This window comes from Emydura macquarii, unplaced genomic scaffold (assembly GCF_026122565.2).
Source record: "Emydura macquarii macquarii isolate MOO-44397 ecotype Brisbane River unplaced genomic scaffold, CSIRO-AGI_Emac_v2 contig_1451, whole genome shotgun sequence".
Lineage (NCBI taxonomy): Eukaryota > Metazoa > Chordata > Testudines > Chelidae > Emydura > Emydura macquarii.
In genome coordinates this window covers 1,379,685-1,404,865 of record NW_027131588.1, presented here as the reverse complement: position 1 = coordinate 1,404,865, position 25,181 = coordinate 1,379,685, and the positions used below count along the sequence as shown (strand labels likewise).

Here is a 25,181-nt window from a genome sequence, read left to right as displayed (position 1 = left end):
TGTGAGATAAGTGCAGGGTCTGTAAAGGGTTCAGACCTCGCACTAAAAAAGAATGAGACATTAGACTAAGAGCTCTTCTAATGGAGTCATCTCTTAGACTGGCTTCCAAGCCAGGTCATTCAGACTTGGCACCAAGTACATTGGCATCAGTGCCGAGCGTCTCTTCAGCACTGAGTTTCTCCCGGCACTGATTGCCACCACCTGTGCCAAAGAAGAAACACAGAAAGACACATACCGGGAGAGTATACTCACTGACACTGAGGGACAAAAATGGCACAGGAGATGAGGCAAGACCCGTGCTGGGTCGTTTGTCTTCACTAGGACTTGGGCTGGCAGTAGCTTCACCCCTTGGGGTTCCCAGCCTAATCCCAGACCCACTGCTGGCTCCTGGGAGCAGCAGGGGCAGCCAGCACCTTATGGTACCATCCACCCCCCAGGCATTCCACGCGGCCAAGAACCTCTTATCGATTCCTATGCCACCAATGCCTTGAGAAGGGAGACCCCCTCATCCGGACCCCTTGCTGGTACTATCAACTGTGAGGCCATCTAGAGGCAAGCCTGTGATTGGGCCTCCGTAGCAATCTTCAACACCGAGATGTCACTCCTTGGCCCTGCACAGGTGACTGATGCCTCGCCAGACCCCTGGCACCAGTCTCTGGACCCACGATATCAGTCCTCAACTTCATGGCGCTGGTCTCCAGAATACTGATGCCGATCTCCAGAATCTTGGCACCAGTCCCCAACATGCTAATATTGGTTGCCAGAGTACAGCCACCAGTTTCCGGACACGCGGCACCACCCTACAGTCCCCGGTACCATTCCCTGTTACCATTCCCCAGTACAAAGACACTGTTCCTCCTGGTACAATGGGGAAGTGGAGATGACATCAGCATCTCTGGGGTCACAAAGAGAGGGTTTTTTGAATTCGGAAGGGAATGAAGTGGCCCTGCCCAAGAGACAGATGACCACTGCAGCAGTTGTGGGCTTCCCCATGGGGCCCCCATGGGAGCGTGGCTGCAGGGCAATGGCCCATGGCATGGCAGTTTTGTAACCTGTGGGGGTTTTCCCCTGCCCCAGGGTCACACATGCAACATTCACTCTCAGGGGCTTCAGAAAGGCGGTCAACAGGAGCTGCTCACCCAATACCTGACTTAGACATGGAGTCAGACCAAAATGCTGAAGCTTCTGCAATAGCCCCAGATGGGGCCACTCTAGTGAAGGAGGACGTGTTCATCCCTCCACCCTTGCCAGCATTATCGTCGTCCTCACCAGATGAGGCAATAGTGGGTCCCCCACCACTATCCTACAGGACGACTTTAGAACGCACTAAGAGCTGCTCAAGCAAGTAGCCTCAAATCTGGGCTTAGAGGCGGAGGAGCTGAAGGAGCCCGCTGACAAGCTCTTTAACATCCTGGCACCAGCAGTCCCATCTAAGGTGGTCCTCCAAGTCCATGAAGGGGTTGTGAAGCTAGTCAAGGTCTTGTGGCAGACCCCAGATTCCCTGCCCCCTACATCTAAGTGGGCCAAGAGAAAATATCATGTACCCACTAAGAGATTCAAATATTTGTACTCTTATCCCTCTCCAGGGTTGTTGATGGTAACCACTGCCACTGAAAGAAACAGATAGGGACAGGCAAGTTCGACTCCCAAAAATAGAGTCAGAGAAACTAGATCTTTTCAGTGAGCCTACAGCTATGCATGTCAAACCAGCAAGTTCTGTTGGGGAGATCTGATTATAATGTCTGGCACTCCATGGCTAAATTTCTGACTCTGCCTCAGGATTCCAAACAGGAATTTGAAGTTATAATGGGGGAGGGCAAGACAGTAGCCCGAGCCTCCCTCCAGGCGGTCTCTGATGTGGCTGATTCGATGACTAGGACAATGGCGTCAGCTGTCTTAATGAGAAGAGCCTTGTGGCTTCAATCATCCAGCCTCTCCTCAGAAGTCCAACTAATCCATTCAATGGTGCAGCCCTGTTCACAGAACAAACGGACACAAGGCTGCACAGTTTAAAGGACTTCAGAGCCACATTCTGAAGCCAAGATGATTTGCGCTCTGTCCCTCTTGATCTTTATGAGGACCTTGTGAATGAGAGGGATTGTTTGAAAGGCGTACATCAGACCCCCCCTCCCCTTGGGCCCTCTCAAACTGGCCGGACCTGATTTCACAAAACCATGGTCGACTGCTACATCCAAACCTAACCTCTCTGCACCCGACTGCGTGGATGCTGCATGACTAAGCCTGCTCCACACAAGTCCTGCTAGAAAGCAGAGAACCCTCCACCAGAGCCTCATACCTGGCCAAGTGGAAGTGTTTCACCTGCTGGGAATCTGAGCAGAATCTTTCCCCAGCTAAGTCATCTGCTCCATCCATTTAGGAATATCTGCTCCATTTAAACAACCAGGTACAGCGGGCAGTCATATCAGCCTTTCATCCTCCTATTCAAGGCAGATCAGTCTTATCACGTGAGATGACAGCCAGATTCCTCAAGGGCCTGGAGAGACTCTTCCTGCCTGTACAAGACCCGATTCCTCCGTGGGATCTCAACCTGGTCCTATCAAGGTTCACTGGGCCCCCCTTTGAGCCGTTGGCATCTTGCTGTCTTCTACACCTATCTTGGAAAGTCGCCTTCTTGGTGGCGATTACTTCAACAGGACAAGTCTCAGAGATCAAGGCTCTGACTTCTGAACCCCCTTACACAGTGTTCTACAAGGATAATGTACAGCTGCGCCCTCAGTTGGCCTTCCTGCCAAAGTTGATGTCGCAGTTTCATGTCAGCTAAGTTATTTTCTTGCCAGTCTTCTTCCCGCAACTCTAGTGAGGAAAGGCATCTTCATACGCTAGATGTCAGATGAGCTCTGGCTTTCTACATTGACAGGACTAGAGCTTTTCTCAAGTCAATGCAGCTGCTCATTGCAATTGCCGAATGGATGAAAGGACTGCTGGTATCATCTCAGAGGATTTCATCCTGGATCACTGTCTGCATCCAAGCTTGCTATGAGCAGGCGAAGGTCACATCTCCAGTTTTACTGACGGCTCATTCTACAAGAGCTCAAACATCATTGATGGCTTTCCTAGCTCAGGTCCCAATACAGGACATCTGTGTAGCCACGACATAATGGTCTGTCCATATCTTCTTGTCCCACTATGCCATTTCTCAACAGGCCCGGGACGATGCAGGCTTTGGCAGAGCAGTATTACAATTGGCCCACCTGCAGAGGCATTGCTTGTGAGTCACCTGACATGGAATGGACATGAGCAAGCATTGGAAGAAGAAAGAATGGTTACTGACCTTTCATAACTGTTGTTCTTTGAGATCTGTTGCTCATGTCCATTCCAGGACCCACCCTCCTTCCCCTTTGTCAAAGTTCTGGCAAGAAAGAACTGAGGAGGGGCGGCGGCACCCCTTATACCAACTCATATGCGCATGACCCCAGAAGGTGCTGGAGCTGGCCCTGTAGATACCACTGAGGGAAAAATCTCGGGCACCAGTGCATGTGGTACACACACACCTGACATAGAATGGAAATGAGCAACACATCTTGAAGAACAGCAATTACGAAAGGTCAATAACTGTTCTTTCTAGTGCTAAACTGTTATGGTGGAAAGTGGTCTGGGTGTCAGGACTCGAGGGTTCAATTCCTGGCTCTTCTATTGAAGTACCTTAAACTTTCTTTGCCTCTTTCTACTCATCTGTAAAATTAATTTAATTATACCTGCCTCATTAGGGTGTTTAACAGATGAAAACTGTTAAAGAAATCCAATAGATTATTTTTTGAAAACGGATGTTGTCAGTAATTTTTGTTTGTTTGTTTTCTAAACTCTCCTTATTACTGAGTGGTTCTAGAAAGATAGTGTTTGCATTTTAGAAAGTCCTCCTCAAAACATCAGTTTCACAGGTTGAGATTTTTTTTTTTCAATTTTGCATTATTTTTTATATTCCTTCCTCGAAGGGAAGTTCATTTGATTTATTGGGATTATTGTATTATGTTAGAGGTCACAGTGCGGCTGCTGCATACATATGAAAAAAATTATGCAACAAATTGACTTTATTTTTCATACATAGTGTGTAATACATTGTAGACCTTAACACTGTAAAGTTTTACTAGCATTGAAATGATACCAGACACTGAAAATTGATCTAGTTGACCCATGTTTATAATCTGATCAGTGCAATTGCAACTTAGTATCTTATATTAACAAGAAAAGGCCAAAACTTTCAGGATTGCAAGAACTGAGATTTAGTAATACTGACATGCATCATAAAATGAGGATAAATAGTATTTTGGTAGTTCCTGGCCCTGAATTAAGTTTTCCCATTAAACTGTCAATAAGCTACATTCACGTTATTAACAGTTATCTTTCTGTTCTCTCTCTCTCTCTCTCTCTTTTCCCTATAGCTACTTAAGGAGATAGTTAGGAAACGCAGAAGCATTCGTTTTGGGAGAGAAGTTGAATTAAAGCCATACATTGCAGCTCACTTTGACGTTCTTCCTACTGAGTTCACCTTGGGAGATAAAAAGCAGTATGGTGGCTTTGAGAATAAGCAACTCCAGAGCGGTCAAGAATACGTCTTCTTCGTTTTGGCTGTAATGGAGCACTCCGAATCTGTAAGTTGGCAGTTTCTGCTGTTGTTGTTTTCATTCCTAAGTCTACCTTCACCCATTTCTTATAATACTTGTTTACACGATCACTCCTCTGTCCACTTACATAAGGTCAGTTACCTATGTCAGTGCTTCTCAAAAGTCCTTGCTTATTTCTAGTGATCTTTCCAGGCTAGATCTTTCCAGACTAATCGTTCTGTGTGCATTTTAATGTGTTGTTTGCTTCTGTAACTGAAGGGTAAAGATCGCCTTTTATTAGCACTATTCTGATCCCTTGCAAATTACAGGCCTTGCTTCATGAGATCTGTGATGCAGCTACTGAGCCATGAGCTTCACAGCAGTATCTTTCACATTGCCTGAAAAAAAATGTTCCTTTCTTGCCTGGGGCCTACCATTGAGACAATAGTGTTTGATACCAAAAATCTTTGGAAAGATGTATCTAATCAGAGACATGCACAGCTAGCTTCTTCAATTATAGTAATTTACTACCAACTTTATCAGTGAAATGTAAGTAAGTTAGAAAATAATTCAATAATAAGGAGAATTCCTGAGGTGATTTAAATAATGAGTTGTCTCTTCCCATTATGTAATTCATCTTGTTCTGATGTCCCTTTATGCTTCAACTGTTTTAACTGCAAGTAATACATTTAAAAAATAATTAAACAAAGATATAAATAGGATTGTGGAAAGACGTTGCTGTGACTCGTCCGTGCCCAGGGCAGCCACCTGAAAATGCCAAGGTCAGGGCAGGCTGTAAAAGGAGAGCAGATTCTCCCAGCACTGGTGGGTGGCACTGAAGCCATACTTCCCAACCAGCCACAAACTGCACTTCTGAATTCCCACAGAAGCCAGTATACAAATGCACACAGGCCCCTTTACTGCATTTCAGCTCCAGGCTCCCAAATCAACATTAGGTCTAGTAAAGAGACCAGTTGTTTAAACTCTATGCTCTTTACTAAAAAGGTTCTCTCTTACCCCAAGGCTGCCACAGTAACAGTTCAATATAAGTTTGACTCTTACCTAAAATACCATGCTGGCAGCCAATCCTTTAGTAACTAAAACTAAAAGTTTATTGTAAGTCAGCCACAGTAACAGTTCAATATAAGTTTGACTCTTACCTAAAATACCATGCTGGCAGCCAATCCTTTAGTAACTAAAACTAAAGGTTTATTGTAAAAAGAAAGAAAGAAACCATAAGAGAAATGATAAAGGATTAGAGCAATCACAGATATATAAATGATTAAAAGTCCATATACATCATGGTTTCTGGAAGAAATGTGGAGTTGCAGGCTTGTATAGTTCCCTCGGGTACACATCCAGTATCTGGATGGGTCTAAGTCCTTTGGTTCAGTTGCAAGATGAATTGATCCAGAGGTAGGTGTGTGTCTGCAGCTGGACAGGAACATAGACAAAATGGTTTCTCTGGTTTGATCTTATATACCCTCTGTCCTGGCCATGCGGCCTTGTGGAATGTTACAAGAACTTTAAAATGGAGTCCAGAATCACATGGGCAAATCCTGGTGACTCACTAGGTGATGCTGCTTGTGGAATTTCACAGGAACCAAAATGGAGTCCAGAGTCACATGAGCAGGTTCCAGTGACTCATTGGTGATGCTGGCTTCTCCCCCTGGGCCTCTTGCACCTGGGAATTGTCTTAATGGGCCATTATGCAGGCCATTGTTCTGCAGCCATCCTATCTGGGGTGTTGCCCAGGCAGCACAATTTGAAATACAGATATATCAAATATATCTATAACTTCCATTTCACACCTCACACATGAACATAAGTATTATCATCTTACTTAGCATATTATAACCTTCCTAGCAGTACCTGACATGGCATATCTCACATGAATTAATATGATTTTGACATATTGATGTTAATCAATATGACAAATGCTCTCCCCCCATCTACCCAGCATGACAGTTGCTTCACATATTAACATTTGAACATGCAATATGTTGCATAGTGTATTTATAAACCTGACAGATACATTTGCTGGGCTCAGCCAGTTGAACCTACTATAGCAGTAATCTGAGATCTAGTCAAAGATTTCCAGTATCTGGCAATGCCTTAAATGTGTGGAGAGTTTGTTTAGTTGAAAACGAGGAGGAAGTTCTGGTTAGTTTACTTATCACTTGTGGCTTCATTTGAAAATGGAACAACTGCTTTGAGAAAGTTCTAATATTGAAGAAAAGTTTCCCTTTTCCTGTTTCTGTCTTATGGGGTGATTGCAGAAATGGTGTCAATGGAATGGAAAATCTGTTAATTAATAAAAACCTTCACACCATTGAGAAGTTAACCAAAAAAGGGAATAAATGATGATTTACAGCTGGTGATAGAAGAACTAGTGGCCTTGTGAATTAATCATAGGCTTCATGTCATTAAACCTTAAAGTTGAAAATTAGGACAAGCTTTTAGGTAGAAAGTTAAATATCTGAAAATCTATAGTCACAAATTACCCATACACTAAGATTCAATCTTTTCATTGCAAAGTTTTGTTCCCTCTTTAATTTTGTATTAATTAGGGCTGTAATGTCTAATATTGTTGATTTTTGGGATTGTGACTGTCTTAAAAATAAGTGAACACAAAAAGATTTGGTTTAGATGTTTACAACTTAAAAATCTAATATAACAGAATATATTTGTGGCCTTCATAGTTTCATGGGCCTTAGAAGGTTCAATGGCAAATTAACCTTGGGAAAAGTTTGTTTTGCCATGGTATCCAGAATCTACAAAACGGATTTTGTGTGGTTAGTAGTTGTGAATCTGGCCCTGGGGAAGGAAGGGAGTTTGAATAAATGAGCATCTACATCCCATGCTCCATTGCTCTCTGTTCTCAATACATCTGTTCCCCTCCTACAGTTCCAGAGCCTGCTAAAGTTTGAGATTTGCACTCTGGTGGGAGTATTTCTTCTGCTCAGACAGAATACTTTCTACACAACATTTCTCCTACACAGAACTCTAAGTATTTACAAGTAATCAGCAAATAAATTTGTCTTAAAAAATTTAACAATATTTACAATGGCTATAAGTAAAAGTAGGCATAAATGATTTAATATCTCTTCTTTGGTTAAGCCTGTTCCCATTGTCGTATTCTTACACTATAGTCATCAGTTTTTTGCTTCAGCATTTGGTTCTACCTGCTCAGGAAGGAGCGGCTGTAGGCACAGTAATATTGCAGTAGCAAAATCTCCTGTATCTTCAATTAGCAGAAGAGGAAAAATACCTAGGTCAAGGTTCCTTTGAGCAGGACTGTGGAACACAGATACTTAAACAACTCTTCATATCGTAAAAGAAAACTTGTTATAAAAAGCAGCAGCAAGTGGTAAATGATTTGGGCTTGTTTGTCTTGCAGACAAACAGTGTCAGTTTTTCATATTGTCAATTTTTGTTCATATGCAGCCCATTTACTCACTTAGATCAGAAAATAATTGAACATAACATTGTTGGTCAGTACTGTGATGACTTTTTTTATCAACAACTAGAAAACTTTTTAAAGCAATTTTAAGATGTAACCACCACTGTATTCAAACTTTGACCTATGAAATTTAGTAATGATATAATCCAAAGTGAAAACTTTACACTTTAGAGTATCATTGCTAAGGCCTGTAACACATATAAAGTTGCCATCAAGTTTCCCCCTTCTTGCTTAATTAGTGCTGTCACACTGAGGTGACTCCACCCATAGTTTGATTAAGCAAAAGTCTAAAATGAACAAATGGAGTATTCCATAAACTGGCCTATCAGCAACCAAACTGTCAGAACCAGCATGGCTGGGAAAAAATAGAGCCTTCAGCCACTTCAGCTTAGTATGGCAAAAATCGACCTCCTCATCCTTTACCCAGCATTCATCCTTCTTTGTCTCTTCTCTGTTACCCTTGAAAACTTCACATCCTTCTCTCCTACAGACTCTGAATTTGTTACCAGTGACTCCTCTCTATCTCTTTTGTTTGTAGTACACCACAACATCTCCATAATCAGCCCATTTCTCTCCATTCTGTTTGCTTAAACTGTTGCCAGCTTTCATCATATCTCAGCTACTGAAACTATACCCCCCTTGAATACATTCAAAATATTGCTTCTAGAGTCAGCTAGCTTACCCACCACTATGTTCATGTCCAGCCTCTCTTCATTGTCTTGATTGGCTTCCCCTTGTGTTCTGCCTCAAATTCAAGCTTTGTCCCTGCTTTCAAGTCCCAGTTAGCTCCTACTCTCTATTATTGCATCTCTTCACTCTCCATTTTGTCGTTTTGTTTCTGACCAAGCTGTATGCTACTATTGCCACTGGACCAACAAATCCCTATGTTTATCACTGCTTGCCTGACTGTCCATGATAATTCTATCCTCTACTCGTTCAGTTCGTTCACACCTCACCTCTTCCTGTAAGCATTTAAACTCTTGTTCTCTCTAACCCTCCCAGCAGTGCAAACAAAATAAAGAAGTGAACAAACAAATCATACACAGTACTTTGCTAGTCAGTTGCTTTTTTTTTTTGTCACATCATCTCCCCAATTCTTCATCATTTCCTTTCCCACTGATATTGTAAAATCTTCTGGGTAGAGACCTCGTCTCCTCATTTGTCTGTATATAACCTATCACACTTTTGGTACAATATAAATGAAATAGTAATAATAATAAACTATTTACATTTTAATCTGTATACCATAGGATTTGAAGAATAACAACGGGTATTATAATGCCATCATATTCCATATAAATTTATTTTGTTCTAGGACAGTTATTTCTGATGCCCATTATGTTATCATTAAATAAAATCATCATTTTTCTACAGACCATGTATGCAACCAGCCCATATTCTGATCCTGTTGTGTCAATGGATCTTGATCCCCAGCCAATTACAGATGAAGAGGAAGGCTTGATTTGGGTTGTCGGACCAGTTCTTGCAGTGGTCTTTATAATCTGTATTGTTATAGCTATACTTCTTTATAAAAGGTAAGTTTACCAAATAGTTCTTTTTTAAACTAGGGTAACTTTTTAATATTTTGATCATTTTAAGATACAATGGCATCGGATAAAAGGTTATTGTGCCCTACTCTACCTATTAGATTTAATCCTATGGATTCTTGTTGTATTTTTTAAGGAATTTTGTTTAGTTTTTATAGAACTGAAAAGATACTTTGAGTTTTCCCTGTAATTATAATGATTTAGATTGACTCTTTTGCTGATTACACTGAATTACCATTTGTGGTATTAAAAATGTTTTTGTATTTTACATATATATGTACATTAGTGTATGTGTACACACATGCATCCATATAATCATTTCATTTCCTTTACTTACCTATTTTGTATTGTAATGGTTATAAGTTATGGGTTACATTCAGTCCTGATGTGAACAGACATAATTCTCAGCTCCCTAGAAATAGTTGGATTTGTGCCCCCTGAAATCAGGCCTCAGTTTGGCCATTTATGTGTATGCATTTGTACAGTCATGTACACTAGGATTAAAGAAATACCAGTAATAAATAACATTGGAATCTGATCATAAACTTGAGGAGTCGTCACACTGCACAAGACACAGATGTAGGTTTTGCCATTATACATGGGTCTGATTCTCCACTGCCTTACACCTTGTTTAGTCATTTACACCTGTGCAAAGTGCATGCAAAGTTTGTGTACAGTACCCACCATTTAGGCTTCCTAGACTTTTACACCTACTTTGAATAAATGTCAATGACTACACAATGTGTGAGGTGGAGGAGAATAAGGCCCAACGTGTCAGAAGCATAGATTAAAAGTTTTACAGTTTGATTTTTTTTAACTCAAAGCAGTTTTGAAAGTATATCAGTAATATATGATTGGTAGTGATAGAGCCATCATTAAGCAGCAAATATGTCTGACTAAAAATACCCATGAAAATCCAAGGAAGCAGTAAAGATGTGGGAACGTAGTTTTTTTAAATACTCTAAATTTAATGAAATTATCTTTTGGAAAGCAGTAGGATTTTAAGTGTACCTGTTTCTGGTGAAAAATATCTTGACAGTGATTAAAAAAATATGTATAACCCTCAACCGTTCTAAGTTTTCCCCCCAAATATCTGCAGCCTAAAACATTTCAAGATGCATGCAGAAGCTTTCAGGTTTCTAAAAGAGAAATTCTCTGTTCAGCGTAAAGAACAGTCCTGAGGCAACGTCAGTTTTGGAATCCAAACAGACGTATATTTATAAAGATGCCCTTTAAGATCATAATCATATAGCAGCACAATAGTCATTCTGTTTCTTGCAGATGTTATGCCTCGTGAGCCAATCTAATTGTGAGCCCTTCCATGTGGCTGTCAATCATTACGAAAACTGGTAGTTGGAAACAGGTTGGAGGTGAATACTCAATTCACATCACTACTTTAGTTATCTCAGATAAAATATCTCCAAAATTACTAAAATAAAAAACAAAACAAGATCCACCCAAATGTAAAGGAGTTCCATACCTACCCCTGGGATATTGATTACACCCTTCACAATATGGTGCTAAAAAGCTGTAGAGGTACACCACATGAGCAGGTAAAAATCTCTTGGTCAAGAGTGCAAAGGGAATCCCGTATACAGAATATAGCAGGCATGTTTTCCATCTTTTATTTACTAGTAGCCCTAGAGGTGTTCGGGTGACTACCCATCTATATTTTTTAAAGTTCAAGGGGTTGTCTACATATAGTTTTACACCAGTTTTACAAAATTAATAAGATAAATTGCCATATTTAAATTGGTGCTACTCCCTGTTATGGATGCAGCTGTATCAATGTATGTTTATCTCCGGATAGCTTGTTTCTGCAAATGTACAGGCGCAGGCTAAACTGATATAAGGTTTAAACTGATGTAACAATGCCCATACACAAAATTGCGCCATTTTAGCAAAATCAGTATAAAAATCATACCTTTAGTCAGCTCTGTGTGTAGACCAGGCCTAATATGGGAAGCTGTTACAAGGTGCAATAAAATGGTTCAGAAAGGATGGTGTGGAATGCTTATTGTTAGAAAAGTAGGAGCTTCACTTATGGGTTTCAGCTTGCAGACATTGAGGCTTCAGATGTAGAAAAACTTATCTAGATGAACAGGTAGAACTCGAGTTGCGGGTCCCCAGTGGGGAAAAAGGTATGACCAAAGGGCGCTGCATGGACACAAAATGCTCACATCCCTAGCTTCACTGAAGGAGACTGGATTCTCTCCTTTTTTTTTTTTTTTGGCATGAGTAGCTGCTTTGTTCCTCAGACACAAAGTTAGGCCAGTTGTCCCAAACAAATGCCAATCAAACTCCTTTATGTCACACCAAGATATACTCTCAGCATCTTCCACAGCTTTCCCACCAAATCATTTTCACAATGTGTTAAGAGTTTTAAAACATTTGTATTAGTGTTTTGTTCCATCTCACTTTACTTGTTGAAACAGGGTTGCTATAAAAGCCAGGGGCCAAGTTCAGAGATTGTGCATAAGGATTGCATAAGTTACACTAACAACCATATACAGACATATAAAGTAATGTAACTGGGTTTGAGACAGATCAAGAGGTAAATTAAATTAGTATATGGCATTTGTGTGGATATATGTGCAGTCTTTTTAAAACTTAAGCAGGAGTTCAGGTAGGAATGTTTCTGGAAGGGCCCAAGCGGAAACTCAACTGTGTAATACTAATGCATGTAGAGTTGGTTGAAATTCAGAATTTCCACTCCACAGAAAATTTTGAGATTTTGAAATTTGGTTTCATCCTGAATCAGGCCAAAAAGTTGAAATCTCACAATTTTTCGCAAAATGATGTGTTGCATAAATTAAAGGAAAGTCTGCTGCAGATAACTGTAAATGTTTGCGTTAATTCTAGAAGAAGAATAGAAGAAAAAATTAGTATAAATCTTAAAAATCTGATGAGCATTTCATTCCAAAAAAAGAATGCAATACATGAATTGGGTATGCTTTTACAAAGTGCTTAGAGCTCATTGAAAACATGGAAGTATTTATAAGGATTTAGATAAACAAAGGAGTACTGTGACATTGGTGTCTGTAAGGAAGAACATATAAGATATCATTTAGTAGACAGGATATTAATAAACTTTCTGAAAAAATCAGTTATTATCAGAGCTAACCCTGGGGCAGGGAGTAGAACTGTCTCAGAAGTCTGAAATAGTGAAAATTCATATTACCCAGTAAAAAAGTAGCAAACCATAAATGTTCATGGAAAAAGGGAAGCACTATTGAAAAAAAAAGTATAGGGAGTATAGTGTGTTGAAGGAAAGGAACCAAGGAGATACCTTACACAGTGGTGAGTTTTGCCTCTTTCCTAGCATATTTGATCAGAGACAGCTTTATGAACAGACTTGGACTGCTAATGTCAAGATACCTGTTATTAAATTTTAATATGATTCAGGGACAGAGGTGACTGATTTATAAAAAGATTTTTAAAGAGATGAGACCTAGCCCTCAGTTGGAGGAGGGCAGGGTAGTGTAGATAAGTGTCAATGCAAAGCTTTTACTACTTACAAAGGCAAGGAGTATGTGTCTGTTACCTTTGTTATTTGTGAGGCCATTGCAAATAGCTTTCCAGATTGAACCAAAGCCACTGAGATGGGCCTCATGTAACATGAAGAGGGATGGGACAGTATTTGTTATAAGAGGCCTGCTTAAAGGATGTGAGGTTGAGAGATATCAAATCTGAGAGATTTCAGGCTTTCTTCTTCAGCCATTAGAGTGCAGCCCAAATGTCATCCAAGCGTAAATCAATAGGCTTAGTACTTATAAAAATGAATGGGAAAAATACTGGACAACATCCTCTCTCTGTGCAACTATTTGCACTCTGAAATCTTACATGATTTATGCTGATCAAGGTACTTAGTATAGAAGTAAGTGTTGGTGTCTTAAGCTGGTTCTAAACCCAGCTGAATTATAATGTGATAGTAGAAGCAATGGTACTCACTCACACCCTTAATGAAGAGAGAGAATCATGCTGAGAAGGGTCCTTAAACATTATGAACAGATTTGGTAGTTTAAATGAATTAACTGGACAAAACTCTCTTTTTTCTCGCTTTTTTTGATACATGTTTGCCTTCAAGAAAACGTAGTTTTTTGTTGATAATTAACGTAACAGCATCAAGCTAAAAATCATACTAGTCTATTTTATTTGGCCTCTGTGTGTGTTACATCATCTTAGATTCCCTTATTCTCCGTGGGCTAAGTTCAGAGATGATGTGTATGAGTGGCAGTGTAAATTTATGTGGTGTTAAATCCAGTGTGAATTTAAGCAATTAATGTAGGAGAATCCAGGGGGAAACTAAATTGATTAAACATACATGTATGGGTGGAAGGGGGACATTATACAACTTTAAACTCTCCTTGTACTCATTCATATCATAGCCTGTCTTGTGCAACCACACAGGGCAGTGCAGGAGCAATGAGCCAGCTAGCCACATAAGTGAGGGAGAGGAAGCAACCTTCAAGACTCACCATCCTGTGCAGATGGACAGGGAATGGGTAGAGTCTTGGCTTTTCCTCTAGCAATGCACCAAGCAGCATAGCTATGCCAGAGCACCAGACGATAAATACTGCATTAGGTGTAGGGCTGGTACAGAGTACATCTCCCACAGAGCAGGAGGAAAACTGATAAGCAGACTCCAACTCTGAGAGTCTCAGCCTATCGCCCAGGATGTTCTTGCTGCCTCATATGCAAGGCACTTGGTAAAGCTGCAATTTAGCCCTTAGATTCACTTGTGAATTTGGCCATATGAATTCGACAGTACACGTCTTGGAGGAAAAGGAAAACATTAATTAATAAATGTTAGAAACCCCTTAACATTACCCAATATCTCAGGATTTGCTAGGACTAGAAAGACATTATATATCCCACTGGAATATCAGTTTTCACTGGTGTTAAATTCCTATGTATGTTTTCTGTGTTTGTAAAGCTTCCGAGATACCTTACCTTAAACCCATCATGGATGCAAGACTGGATGTTCCTCATACTGGAACTTGCTTTAGTCAGTATTATTTCTGGGAGACATTCCACATTTAAGAAAAAGAAATAAACATATCTTTGGCAGGTTGGTTTTTTTTTAAATGGCAGCTGTTTGAATCTCCTCAGAGGCTTGGAATGTTAACTTAAATCCTTTTAAACCCAGTGGAGTTTTGCCAGAACTAGTAAGGACTGGCTGAAAATTTAGCAAAGAACTCCAGATTTGAGCCATAGTAACTTATATGCTTCTAAGGGAAAAAATGGAAGGACTTGAAAAGAAAAAGAGAAAGATCTGTGATGCTACAGGGCGCTATAAAGATTTTAGTACCCATTGTAAGTAATAGGGTCATTGCAGCCTCCTAGCAATAAAATCTTTGTAGTACCTCACATTATCATGATGATACACAGACAGACAATGTATTTCTGGTATTTGGGAATAGTTTCAACTATCTGACCTGTTGATGGCAACTAATAAAGTATTTTTCCAGTTCCACCCATCTTTATAGGCCATGCGCTATGGATCTAAAATGAGCTATTCCTTCTAAAACAAAAAAAAGAGTATTTCATACTTTATTGGAAAAAGATTTAGGATTACCTTACTTGTCAAAACCCTTTAAAATAATTTCTGACATTTTATTGCCTAGTTGTGTAAAACAGGATAAAATTTAGTGCAAGTCTTAATTCCTTTATAGGAATATCTCATCCAGTTAGCCTTTTTTATGAAATTTTTTTGTTACACTTAATTTCCACTATATGCAAGTTAGATGACAGTCTTTTCTCCAGCTTGTGGCACCCTTAGTAAAATTCAAAAATATATCCAACATCTACTACAGCCCCCTGGGATGTAATTGCAGCATTTTTTGTAGGTGATAACCAAAAGGGAATGTGACATTAATATAAAAATGTTTTCTTCAACAGCAAAAGACTCTTTGAACTTAACCTTGTGTCCTCCATTTATTCCATAATTAGAATGCATTAAATGTTTTGATGAGCTGTCATTTCCTAATTTATGTAAGCTATGTGTCCTCACTGTTAAACACCATTTCTTGAATCTTCTGTTGTCATGGTTACTCTTCTTGCCATTGGCCAACTAACATTTAACCTTTCTTCCTCCTCTTTGCTGCATTAAAATGGAGCAGTAAACCTGACAGGTGAGAAGTGAAGAACAATTGCCCTCCATTTACACCAAAAAAGAAAAAAAGAAAAAAAAGTGCAGACAGTTTATCATGACGATGATTTGAAACAGAATGTCTGTCGGTCTAAATGAACTTGGGCAGATACATATAAAATATAAAGACAGCCCAAAGTACTCTCAGTATTTTATAGAGCTTACAGCACTGAAAAGGCATGAGGCATTCATAACAGTGTTTCATCTTTTAACTAAGAAAAGGTTTTTCCATATTTTATATTTTCCTAAATTACAATTTCAGGTGATAGCACAAATCAATTTATGAGAATACTTTGGTCAAATTTAAAATGGTGTTCACGTCTGAAAATGGCACTGCAGAAGAATTGGGCAATTATGTATTGTAATGGCTTAATGCATTAGCCTTTCACCTTTAACCTGGATTCAATCTTGACTTACAATAGGTCACAAAAGAAAATAAATTTATGATCTCAATATAGTCCCTAGTGAATAGGTCTCGACATCATAAAACCACCACACAATCTGATGCAACTACTATAGCATTCTCTGGTCTGGAGAGGGACAAAATTAGAATCACCCTAATTTAAAAAAACAACCTACATCATTCTTCAATAAGTGCCCCAAATGCTCCAGTTTTACTATAACATTTGAGGCTATTTATGTTTACTCTAACATTTGCAGCTATTATTATAGGATACTGTAGTGCTTTTTAATATAGCAATGGGTGCGGGGGAGTTGTTGGTCAGCTGACATTCACTGGCAGAACTATATGTAGAAAAATGCAAATTATGTCTACCTCTAGGCAGTTCTACTAGTCCTTCACTTTTATGAGCACCAGATATAAATAAAAATGTTTCTTTACAATTGAAAGAAATATTATACACTTGTATGTAGTCTGCAGAAAACAGAATACACAAATCAATGGTACTAAATCCGGGTAAATATTTACCAACAATTTTGCATATGTAGTGAATTGCCAGTTCAAAATTTGCAGATTCAGATCAAGTGATTTAATGTTTTGCTACCTCTTTTATGAACACAATTTCATTTGCACTTGCAACTAAAGGTTTTGCATGTTAAAGAAAAAGCATATCTTTTGAAGCTGGATTGAGGTCTTCTACGAAATTTAGCCCAGTAAGATTTACTTAACTAAATTTTCATGAAAATCTGTTTTTCCCTTTATTCTATTATTATTAATTACTATTATTTATTTTAATGAAATGGCATGTCTAAACGTACAAGAAGCAAGGGCATTGCTTCCATGGAGCTCTTCTGGAAGCACATAGTGGGGTGGTTATAGGGTAGAATGTTCTCTGTCTGCCCACAGAAAGCCTTGTATTGCACTATTTATTTTAAATTTTGGATGGCACCTAAATGATTCACTGATGCGCACCAAATACTCTTTTAAATAATTAAAAGATGTAGAAATTGTGGAGGTTGGGACCTTTTACATTAATCCCTAGGGCCTCACTTTTGACACCCATACATCTAGGGTTTTATAATGGCACACATCACTATGATATCTGAACTATACTAACTTATGCCAACTTGTAAATAGTCCCATTGATTTCAAGAAGCAAAATAAAATGTGCAATAATGTGAGTCCCAATGCAGTTTTTTATTTCATAAAGTTTAAAGTGATTTCATTGGGGCTACTCACTCAGTGAGGTACTACTGAATGGATGACATCCTGGCAAAATTTCCATGGATTTCACTTGTACCAGCTTTTCTCCCAGTATGGTTAAGGATGGCAGAATATGGTTTTATAATTGGATCTGAAGTCTATTTAGTTTAACCTGGCAACAATTTAAGGAGATTGGTCCCTGCACAGTCCTAGAAATCTATTCACCTGAATTGTTTCCCTACAAATTCCAGCTTTCTTTACATCTGTGGGAGTCTAATTGAGGCTTAATCAATTCTGTGAAGTCTGGGGCTTGTAGCACACACACAGCATTTTGATACCCAGCCAGCTTGACCAGCAGAAGGACCAATAAATAGCAAAACAAATCACTGAGGATTCAGGTAGCAGATTACAAGACTTGGGAAAAATCACTCTGAAGTTGGCACAACTTTCGAGGGGCAGGGCAACATATGGTAATGCAGGGAATTCCAGGCTCTGTGAGTTGACAGGGGCTAGGATTAATTTGGGTACAATACATTCAACCCCTGGAGAAACCCCTAAAAAAAGTTCCTTTCCAGTGACTACGTGTTTGTTATCAACAAAGTCTCCCCAGGATTGCCACAACCTGTTGGCTTTATGACTGAAGGGAGCTAAATTAAAAGAATGAGGGGGAGTCTGAAGGAATCCCTTCTTCATCTTTCTCAAAACAATAAAAAAACAGGCTGAGTTTCTTGTACCCTCACTGAAGGGAAGGAGAAGCCATTCTGAAGGCTTATGTGCAGTATAAATTCAAGAGTCTTGCGACAAAACACTGGAATTATTTGATTTTCACAAAATCGCACAAAAAACAATTTTGTATTAATTTCAAGAAATAATCAAAATTTCTGCCAGCACCTTGCCTTTGGTTAGTACAACACCTGATCCTGGATGTCTTCTGCATATCAGACTTCCACTGAAGTTAACAAAGGTTCCATGCTTCAAGATCTTGTGGAATTAAGCCACAATTTGCACAGGCAACCAGAGGGGAGATTAAATCGCTGCAAATTTGGACTTGCTGGACTAGTTGTGTATCTGACAATATCAAATATAAGCAAAAGACATTGCCCACTGTCACCCACAATAGCTCTAACCATAGTCTACAGCTAAAATTAGTACGATTCCCTCCACCCCCATCACTCTTCTCTCTCCCATTACATAACATCACATCCTAATCAGTGTTACCACACACTGCTCTGCCTGCAATACACGAACAGAGAAGAAGTGGAGTTATGCTGTTTTAAGAGGAAGTAGATCAAGTTAATACAGGATTTAGGATCATCACAGCATGACTTAATCAGGAAAATGGCCTAAAAGTAATTGAGAGAGGTGTAGCTATAATAACTCTTACACCCACCTCACCTCTCTTTCTTGATATTTCCCCTTTGCCACCTTCATCTTCACCTCTCAAAAAAAAAAGTGGATGAAAATGCAAATCAGTAGGTATTCTGGAAGCCAATATACTTCTCCTTGGCTGCCCTCAGCGATTGGCACTCTTGGACAATAGGAGCCCATTCTGACAGGAGAAAAATAAGAGATAGAATACATAAAGATTCCACATTTCTGAGGCAAAGGAGAACGTTGAGGGTTTTTGTCTGTCTCTTCTGTCCATTGCATTTACAGAAGGTTTTTCAAGAGCACCAAAATCTCATTGAAAGACAGTGGCAGTTAGGTGCCTAACTCCCTTAGGCACCCCTAATTTGATCAGAAGCACCTACATTAAATATGGACTCTGTGACTGTGGAAGGGATTGGGGCCATGAATGTTCTGTGACGCACCCTATTACAGAGCTGAAATATTGAGAATAGAGCTCTTATTTCCTAGAAAGTGAAAGGAACAATGTTCTAATATATTTGTTCTCTGCAACCTTGAAAGTGCCTAATGAATGAAAGTTATTCATAAATAAAACAGTACAGCTCTGTGTAGATTAAAACACGAAGAGAGCAGATATAGCGTCTTCATATATTTTTCAAAATTACATAATGAAGATTTAAACAAATATATTTAATAAAGCTGATAGATAGATAGCTTTTAAGACAGAGACAAAGTAATTTCCTGAAGTTTCCCATATATATTCTATAACCGTTAATTATTATAATGCCTTGAACAATGAACTAGTGGATCAGGCTACTGCTGAACGCAATTACTCCGTCCTGTTTTCATGTTTAAATTTCTTTTAACAATGTAAACTGTAGCTACCTTTACCACCATAATACACACAATTGTTTTATCTATGCATTGGATAGTGAACACTCTTAAAAAGAAGTAGTATCACATACAATTATAGCAATCAAATAGGTCAGACATGTATAGTTAACATTTAGGATCTTATTTGTGTGTGTGTTTACTTTATCCATGCAGGAAGAGGGCTGAATCCGACTCCAGAAAAAGCAGCATACCCAACAGCAAGGAAATTCCTTCTCATCATCCCACAGACCCAGTGGAGCTGCGACGCCTTAATTTTCAAACTCCAGGTAAGGCACAGAACTCACCCATTTACAGCTCTGTGACCATTCAAGATTTTGCTTGAAACTACATTGCTACTACTGAGTTGTTAAATGTTGAATTCTCTACTTTTTACCAAGATTTTTATATTGATTAATGAGGTGATTTTGCAGTTTATTTCTTACTAATAGTTGGTGAATAATTTCTTCTAACTTCTGCAGTTTAAGAAAAATGTCACCTTGGATATAAATAAGTCATTCCACTAAAAAGAGTCTATCTTATTAAACAAAATTTTTCCTAGAAATGTTTTAAATACTGTTGTTACAAGAAACAACAAAGAATACTAGAAGAGATTGGGGGCTGGGGAGTTATTTCTCCCTATTTATTATTTGTGTGCATTTGACAGTACTTTGTGTACAAATATTCCCTCTTTCCACCATATAGTCAGTTTCCCTTGTTTGTGTGTCTATCACACAGCAACAGAAAAGCTGAAAACAATTTTTAACATAGGAAAATGTAATTGCAAGAGAACAAAAATTGGCTGCAAGTCTCTGGAGCAGGTGTTTTTCCTGAAACTACTTTTAAATTATTATTTTTTAAATTGACTAGATTTCTAGTTGACAGTGTCCCTTTAAGGAATTGGTTTATTAAAGGGTTGTGGGAACCCTTTAGTGGTGAAGGGTATTGTTTATAGGACTCGTGCATATTTGTCATATTCATTGTGCACAACTGCCACATTACGGTCTCTTTAAATGTCTGGACCATGCACGTTGGGGATGTGCAAAACAAAAAGGCAAGATTAGCTGGAAAAAAATACTCTGTCTTCTAAAACAGGAGCAATGTGTGAGGTTGAAGGAATATATTAATATGTAAATATTCCTGAGGGATATGGCATGTTGCAGAATATCTTTAAACCTGCTTTACCTCCACTTTCCTGCTTTTAGTATGTTAAATCTTGTTTTCTTAATTGGAGTAACTTTGACAGCCAAGGACAGGATAAGAAGACAATAATGTGAGTGGCATTGGATTTTTTATCACCCTCATATGAATGGGTTGATATTTTATCTTTAGAATTTTCTTAATATTGATTGTGATGTGTTTCAGTAGATTTTTTTTTGTCACAATATGATTTAAATGAAGCCCCAAGCTTAATTCTGATTGATTACTGATTTATTCATAACAGTGTACAAAAATCAGTGCTAATACTATGAGTACATGAATACAAAGAGTTATGCATTCAGCAGCTACTATTGAACTCCCTGACTAAGAAGTTCATACATTTATTAAGTTTAGTTAGTTATAGTTTTCTTTTTCTGACTTTTTTTGTGTTGCAATTTGTTGCCTCAACCTTGCATTTATGTTTATTTTTTGTCATATTTTAAAATGAAGTACGGGAAGAGGCTTAATGACATTAGTATTTAATGCTGTACATTAGCTCTTTTAGACACTCTATTTTACCTCATTGCTCTGAAAAGAAGTGGACATCAGTGAATTTGGACCTTTCTTTGCAATAGCTGTCGATGTGGGATAGACAATTTTCAATGAACTTGGCAATGCAGCTGCAATTCATTGATATTATTAGACCTATCCCTTTGCAACAAACCCTTTTTGTAACATGAAAGTCTGATTTTCAGGCACTTGTGGATTGCAAATGAAATTATTATTATTTCTATCCTAGTAGCCGCAGGGACCCCCCATCAAGAAACAGGAGTCCGTTGTGTTAAGCACCATACAAACAAGTAACAAAAGAGACAGTTTCTGATCTAGGTGGTTTGTCTTGTCCAGGATTTAAAAGCATGTTAGAAGGTGTTAGCTAACACATTCTAACGGTGAGATCTTGGCCCTGTTGAAATCAGTGGCACTATTCCTATGTGGAAGCACAAGCTCTTGTTTATTTCCCATTGACTTTAATGCAGCTATGATTTCACCATCAGGAAATGTCGACACTACAAGTGAAGGTGTGATTATACCATAGGTAGGCATACCCATGCAAGCTTTAATCCAGCTAACATAGGTAACAACAGTTGTGTAGATGTGGTGGCGTGGGCTAGCAAACTATTAACAACACACAACTTTAAATCCTACTCAACACAAAGCCAGCAAGATGGAATAAAAAGATGTCCTAAATTCATGGGAAATACATTTTTTTCCTTCTACATTTTCCCCCCTGAAATAAAAATAAAAAGATGGGCAGTAGGGTGTGTGTTTTATTGAAACATTTACAGTCTCCCTCATACAAAGGTCTATACAATTTTACCCTGTCCGAACACAGTTACCAAACATTGTATTAAGTGAGACAGTCACTGTACACCAGGACAATAAGACTCCAGGAGGGTAGATGATGTGAAGAGGATTTTTTTTTTAAATTTATTTGTTTGTTTATTTAGATTGTTGGAGCACCCACAGCGTGTTGGGTGCTTTCCAGTCACAGATGAATAGAAAATGTCTGCCACTGAAAGAATACCATCAAAAATAGTCATTATGTTTCCTAATGAACTAGTAATGTGGAGCAATTGAGAAGACAATTTTAACTTAAATTGAAATGTTTAGATCACCAATCTCTTGTTTAATATGGTTACTAACAGAGGCAGAGATCAAAAAATAAATTAGACAATGTGAGGCAGAGCATCATTAAAAATCCCCAGTATTTAAGAGGCAAAAACGTCTGTCAAAGTAGATAATTTAGTAGATGTGAGTCCACTGGGAGACAATAATGGAGGGAATACTGGAATCATCTGTATTCACAATAATAACAAACCTTGATAAAAGGTAATGGCTTTGCTTTGGCTATTTGAAAGACTCAACAACAGCCACTTGTCAGATGCCCACAAAACAATTTGTGGAAAAAATTATGCTTTTATCTTAAACCACAAATGTATTTTGTCTAAGGGAGGGTCAAGTGGGTTGTGAATTTTAAGGTTTAATCCTGTTGGGTAAAATTGCATACTATATGAGCAAAAGCACCTTTAATATAGCTGGTTTAATATAAGTATTTGAAAGCAACTATATGGATTGGGGGAGAGAACTCTAGTATGAGGTTCAACAAGGACAAGTGCAGAGTCCTCCACTTAGGAAGGAAGAATCCCATGCACAGCTATAGACTGGGGACCGACGAGCTGGGCAGCAGCTCTGCAGAAAAGGACCTGGGGGTAACAGTGGATAAGAAGCTGGATATGAGTCAGCAGTGTGCCCTGGTTGTCAAGAAGGCTAATGGCATATTGGGCTGCATTAGGAGGGGTATTGCCAGCAGGTCACGGGAAGTGATTATTCCCCTCTATTCGGCATTGGTGAGGCCGCATTTAGAATATTGTGTCCAGTTTTGGGCCCCCCACTACAAAAAGGATGTGGACAAGTTAGAGAGAGTGCAGCGGAGGGCAACCAAAATGATTAGGGGGCTGGAGCACAGGACTTATGAGGAGAGGCTCAGGGAACTGGGCTTGTTTAGTCTGCAAAAGAGAAGAATGAGGGGGATTTGATAGCGGCCTTTAACTACCTGAAAGGGGGTTCCAGGGAGGATGGGGCTAGGCTGTTCTCGGTGGTGGCAGATGACAGAACAAGGAGCAACGGTCTCAAGTTGCAGGGCGGGAGGTCTAGGTTGGACATTAGGAAAAAGTTTTTTACTAGGAGGGTGGTGAAGCACTGGAATGGCTTACCTAGGGAGGTGGTGGAATCTCCATCCTTAGAGGTTTTTAAGCTGAGGCTTGACAAAGCCCTGGTTGGGATGATATAGCTGAGGTTAGTCCTGCTTTGAGCAGGGGGTTGGACTAGATGACCTCCTGAGGTCTCTTCCAACTCTAATATTCTATGATTCTATGATTCTATTTTGAAATCAAGGCTTTCTTATTTTATTGATGATCAGCTTGAACTGGTGATGAAAATACTAACACAATATGAAGACACCGTATGAATCTAAATTTAGAATTGCCAGAACAATAAAGTTTTCACTTTCCTATCACTTTCCTTCATGTTTTACCAGTAAAGAATTGTGTTGTTAGGAGAATTCCCATCTTATTCTGAACACAGAGGGCCATAGTTATCTCTGGTTTCATTCCATTGCAACAAGCAGAGTTACACCATAGGTAAATTTGGCGCTGTGTCTTAACATAAGGGAATAGCCCACAGGTCTACATCTGAGAAGAAGATCCTGTCTCCATATGTGCTTTCCATACAAATGTATATTTGTTAGATAGGCCCATATGTCAGCAAGTGGGTCACATCTGTGCCAAATTTTCTTTAAGTCCATATGAAAATGCCCAATCTCCCAACAGCATAAGGGATTTCATTTTATTAGTTTGTCATTTTCTAAAGGTGGAGAGGTAGAGGTAAAGGAGAGCCATATTCTTGCTATTCTACAGCAAATTTACTAGAAAATATGGGATTAAATCATTAACCTTGAAGGCAAGTTTACAAGTCACTAAACCACATGGACAGAGCCTAGTGGGGGGTGAGGGGTAGGAGGTTGGAAGCAATAATTAAGTCTTCACAAAAGATTTCATTGAATGAAATCTACAGGAAGGGGAAGCTCTGACTTACATAGAGTAAAGTGAGTGATTTGAAGTGGTTTGAGTGGATTATGAGAGACCCAAGGCTCAGAGTAAAACTCCAATCTGCTAGTCATCTGAGGAACAGGATTGATTTATTCTTAACAAGTCACCTTTTGTTCTTCATTTAAGTACAAAATGTGTCACACTTGTAAGTAATCTGTGTAATTGGACACAAATTAAACAGTTATCTCATTACAGTACATTAGTTAAATAAAAAGATACTTGAAATTCAAGAAAAATAAAGAAAAATTTTAACAGCTCTGAATTCAAAGATTTACTCATATTTATGTAAGTAATTCTTCACCAGATACTTATGGAAAGAGTTATTTAAGGAAGCTGCACCAGTCTGTTTCCAAGCTGAAGCAAAACAAAATAAAAGAGGTCAGCTGGAAAAGGGTGGAAAATATCAATTAACCAAAAGGGGAAAAGTTGATGTTTGGATTTATCTGACTTGTGACCTAGCAGGGCTGTCCTCCTTTCATTGTATACATGCAATTTCGATTCATATTCATGAGATTTATGTCGACGCTGAAGGGAAAATAAGGGTTTGTCTACTTGGGGAAATTGACCAGAATAACTATTGTGGAATAGCTCCACAAGGACATTCGTTTCTAGAATAAAAGTCACTTTTATTCCAGAATCATTACCCCGCTTTGGAAGTACACTAATTATTCTGGAATAGAATTGATTTTATTCCAGAATAGAGTGGCCACACAAGGAACTACTGTGAAATAGTTTACTTTGCAATAGCTATTCTGATTAATTTTTCCATGTAGACAAGTCCTGAACCTACTCCCTCAAGTATATTTTTACAGTAGTGACTCTTGATAAAG

The 25,181-nt window shown here is 38.9% G+C and overlaps 1 protein-coding gene across 3 annotated transcripts in view; it reads left to right on the top strand.

The window, feature by feature from the left end:
- The window catches only part of PTPRD (protein tyrosine phosphatase receptor type D), a 1,886,025-nt gene that overhangs the window by 1,762,034 nt on the left and 98,810 nt on the right, over positions 1 to 25,181 (top strand). For all 3 annotated transcript variants that reach the window (XM_067553085.1, XM_067553086.1, XM_067553087.1), the window contains 3 exons: positions 4,401 to 4,610; positions 9,400 to 9,560; positions 19,721 to 19,833. In XM_067553085.1, coding sequence (XP_067409186.1) covers positions 4,401 to 4,610; positions 9,400 to 9,560; positions 19,721 to 19,833 — 484 coding nt within the window. The remainder of the gene's footprint in view (positions 1 to 4,400; positions 4,611 to 9,399; positions 9,561 to 19,720; positions 19,834 to 25,181) is intronic.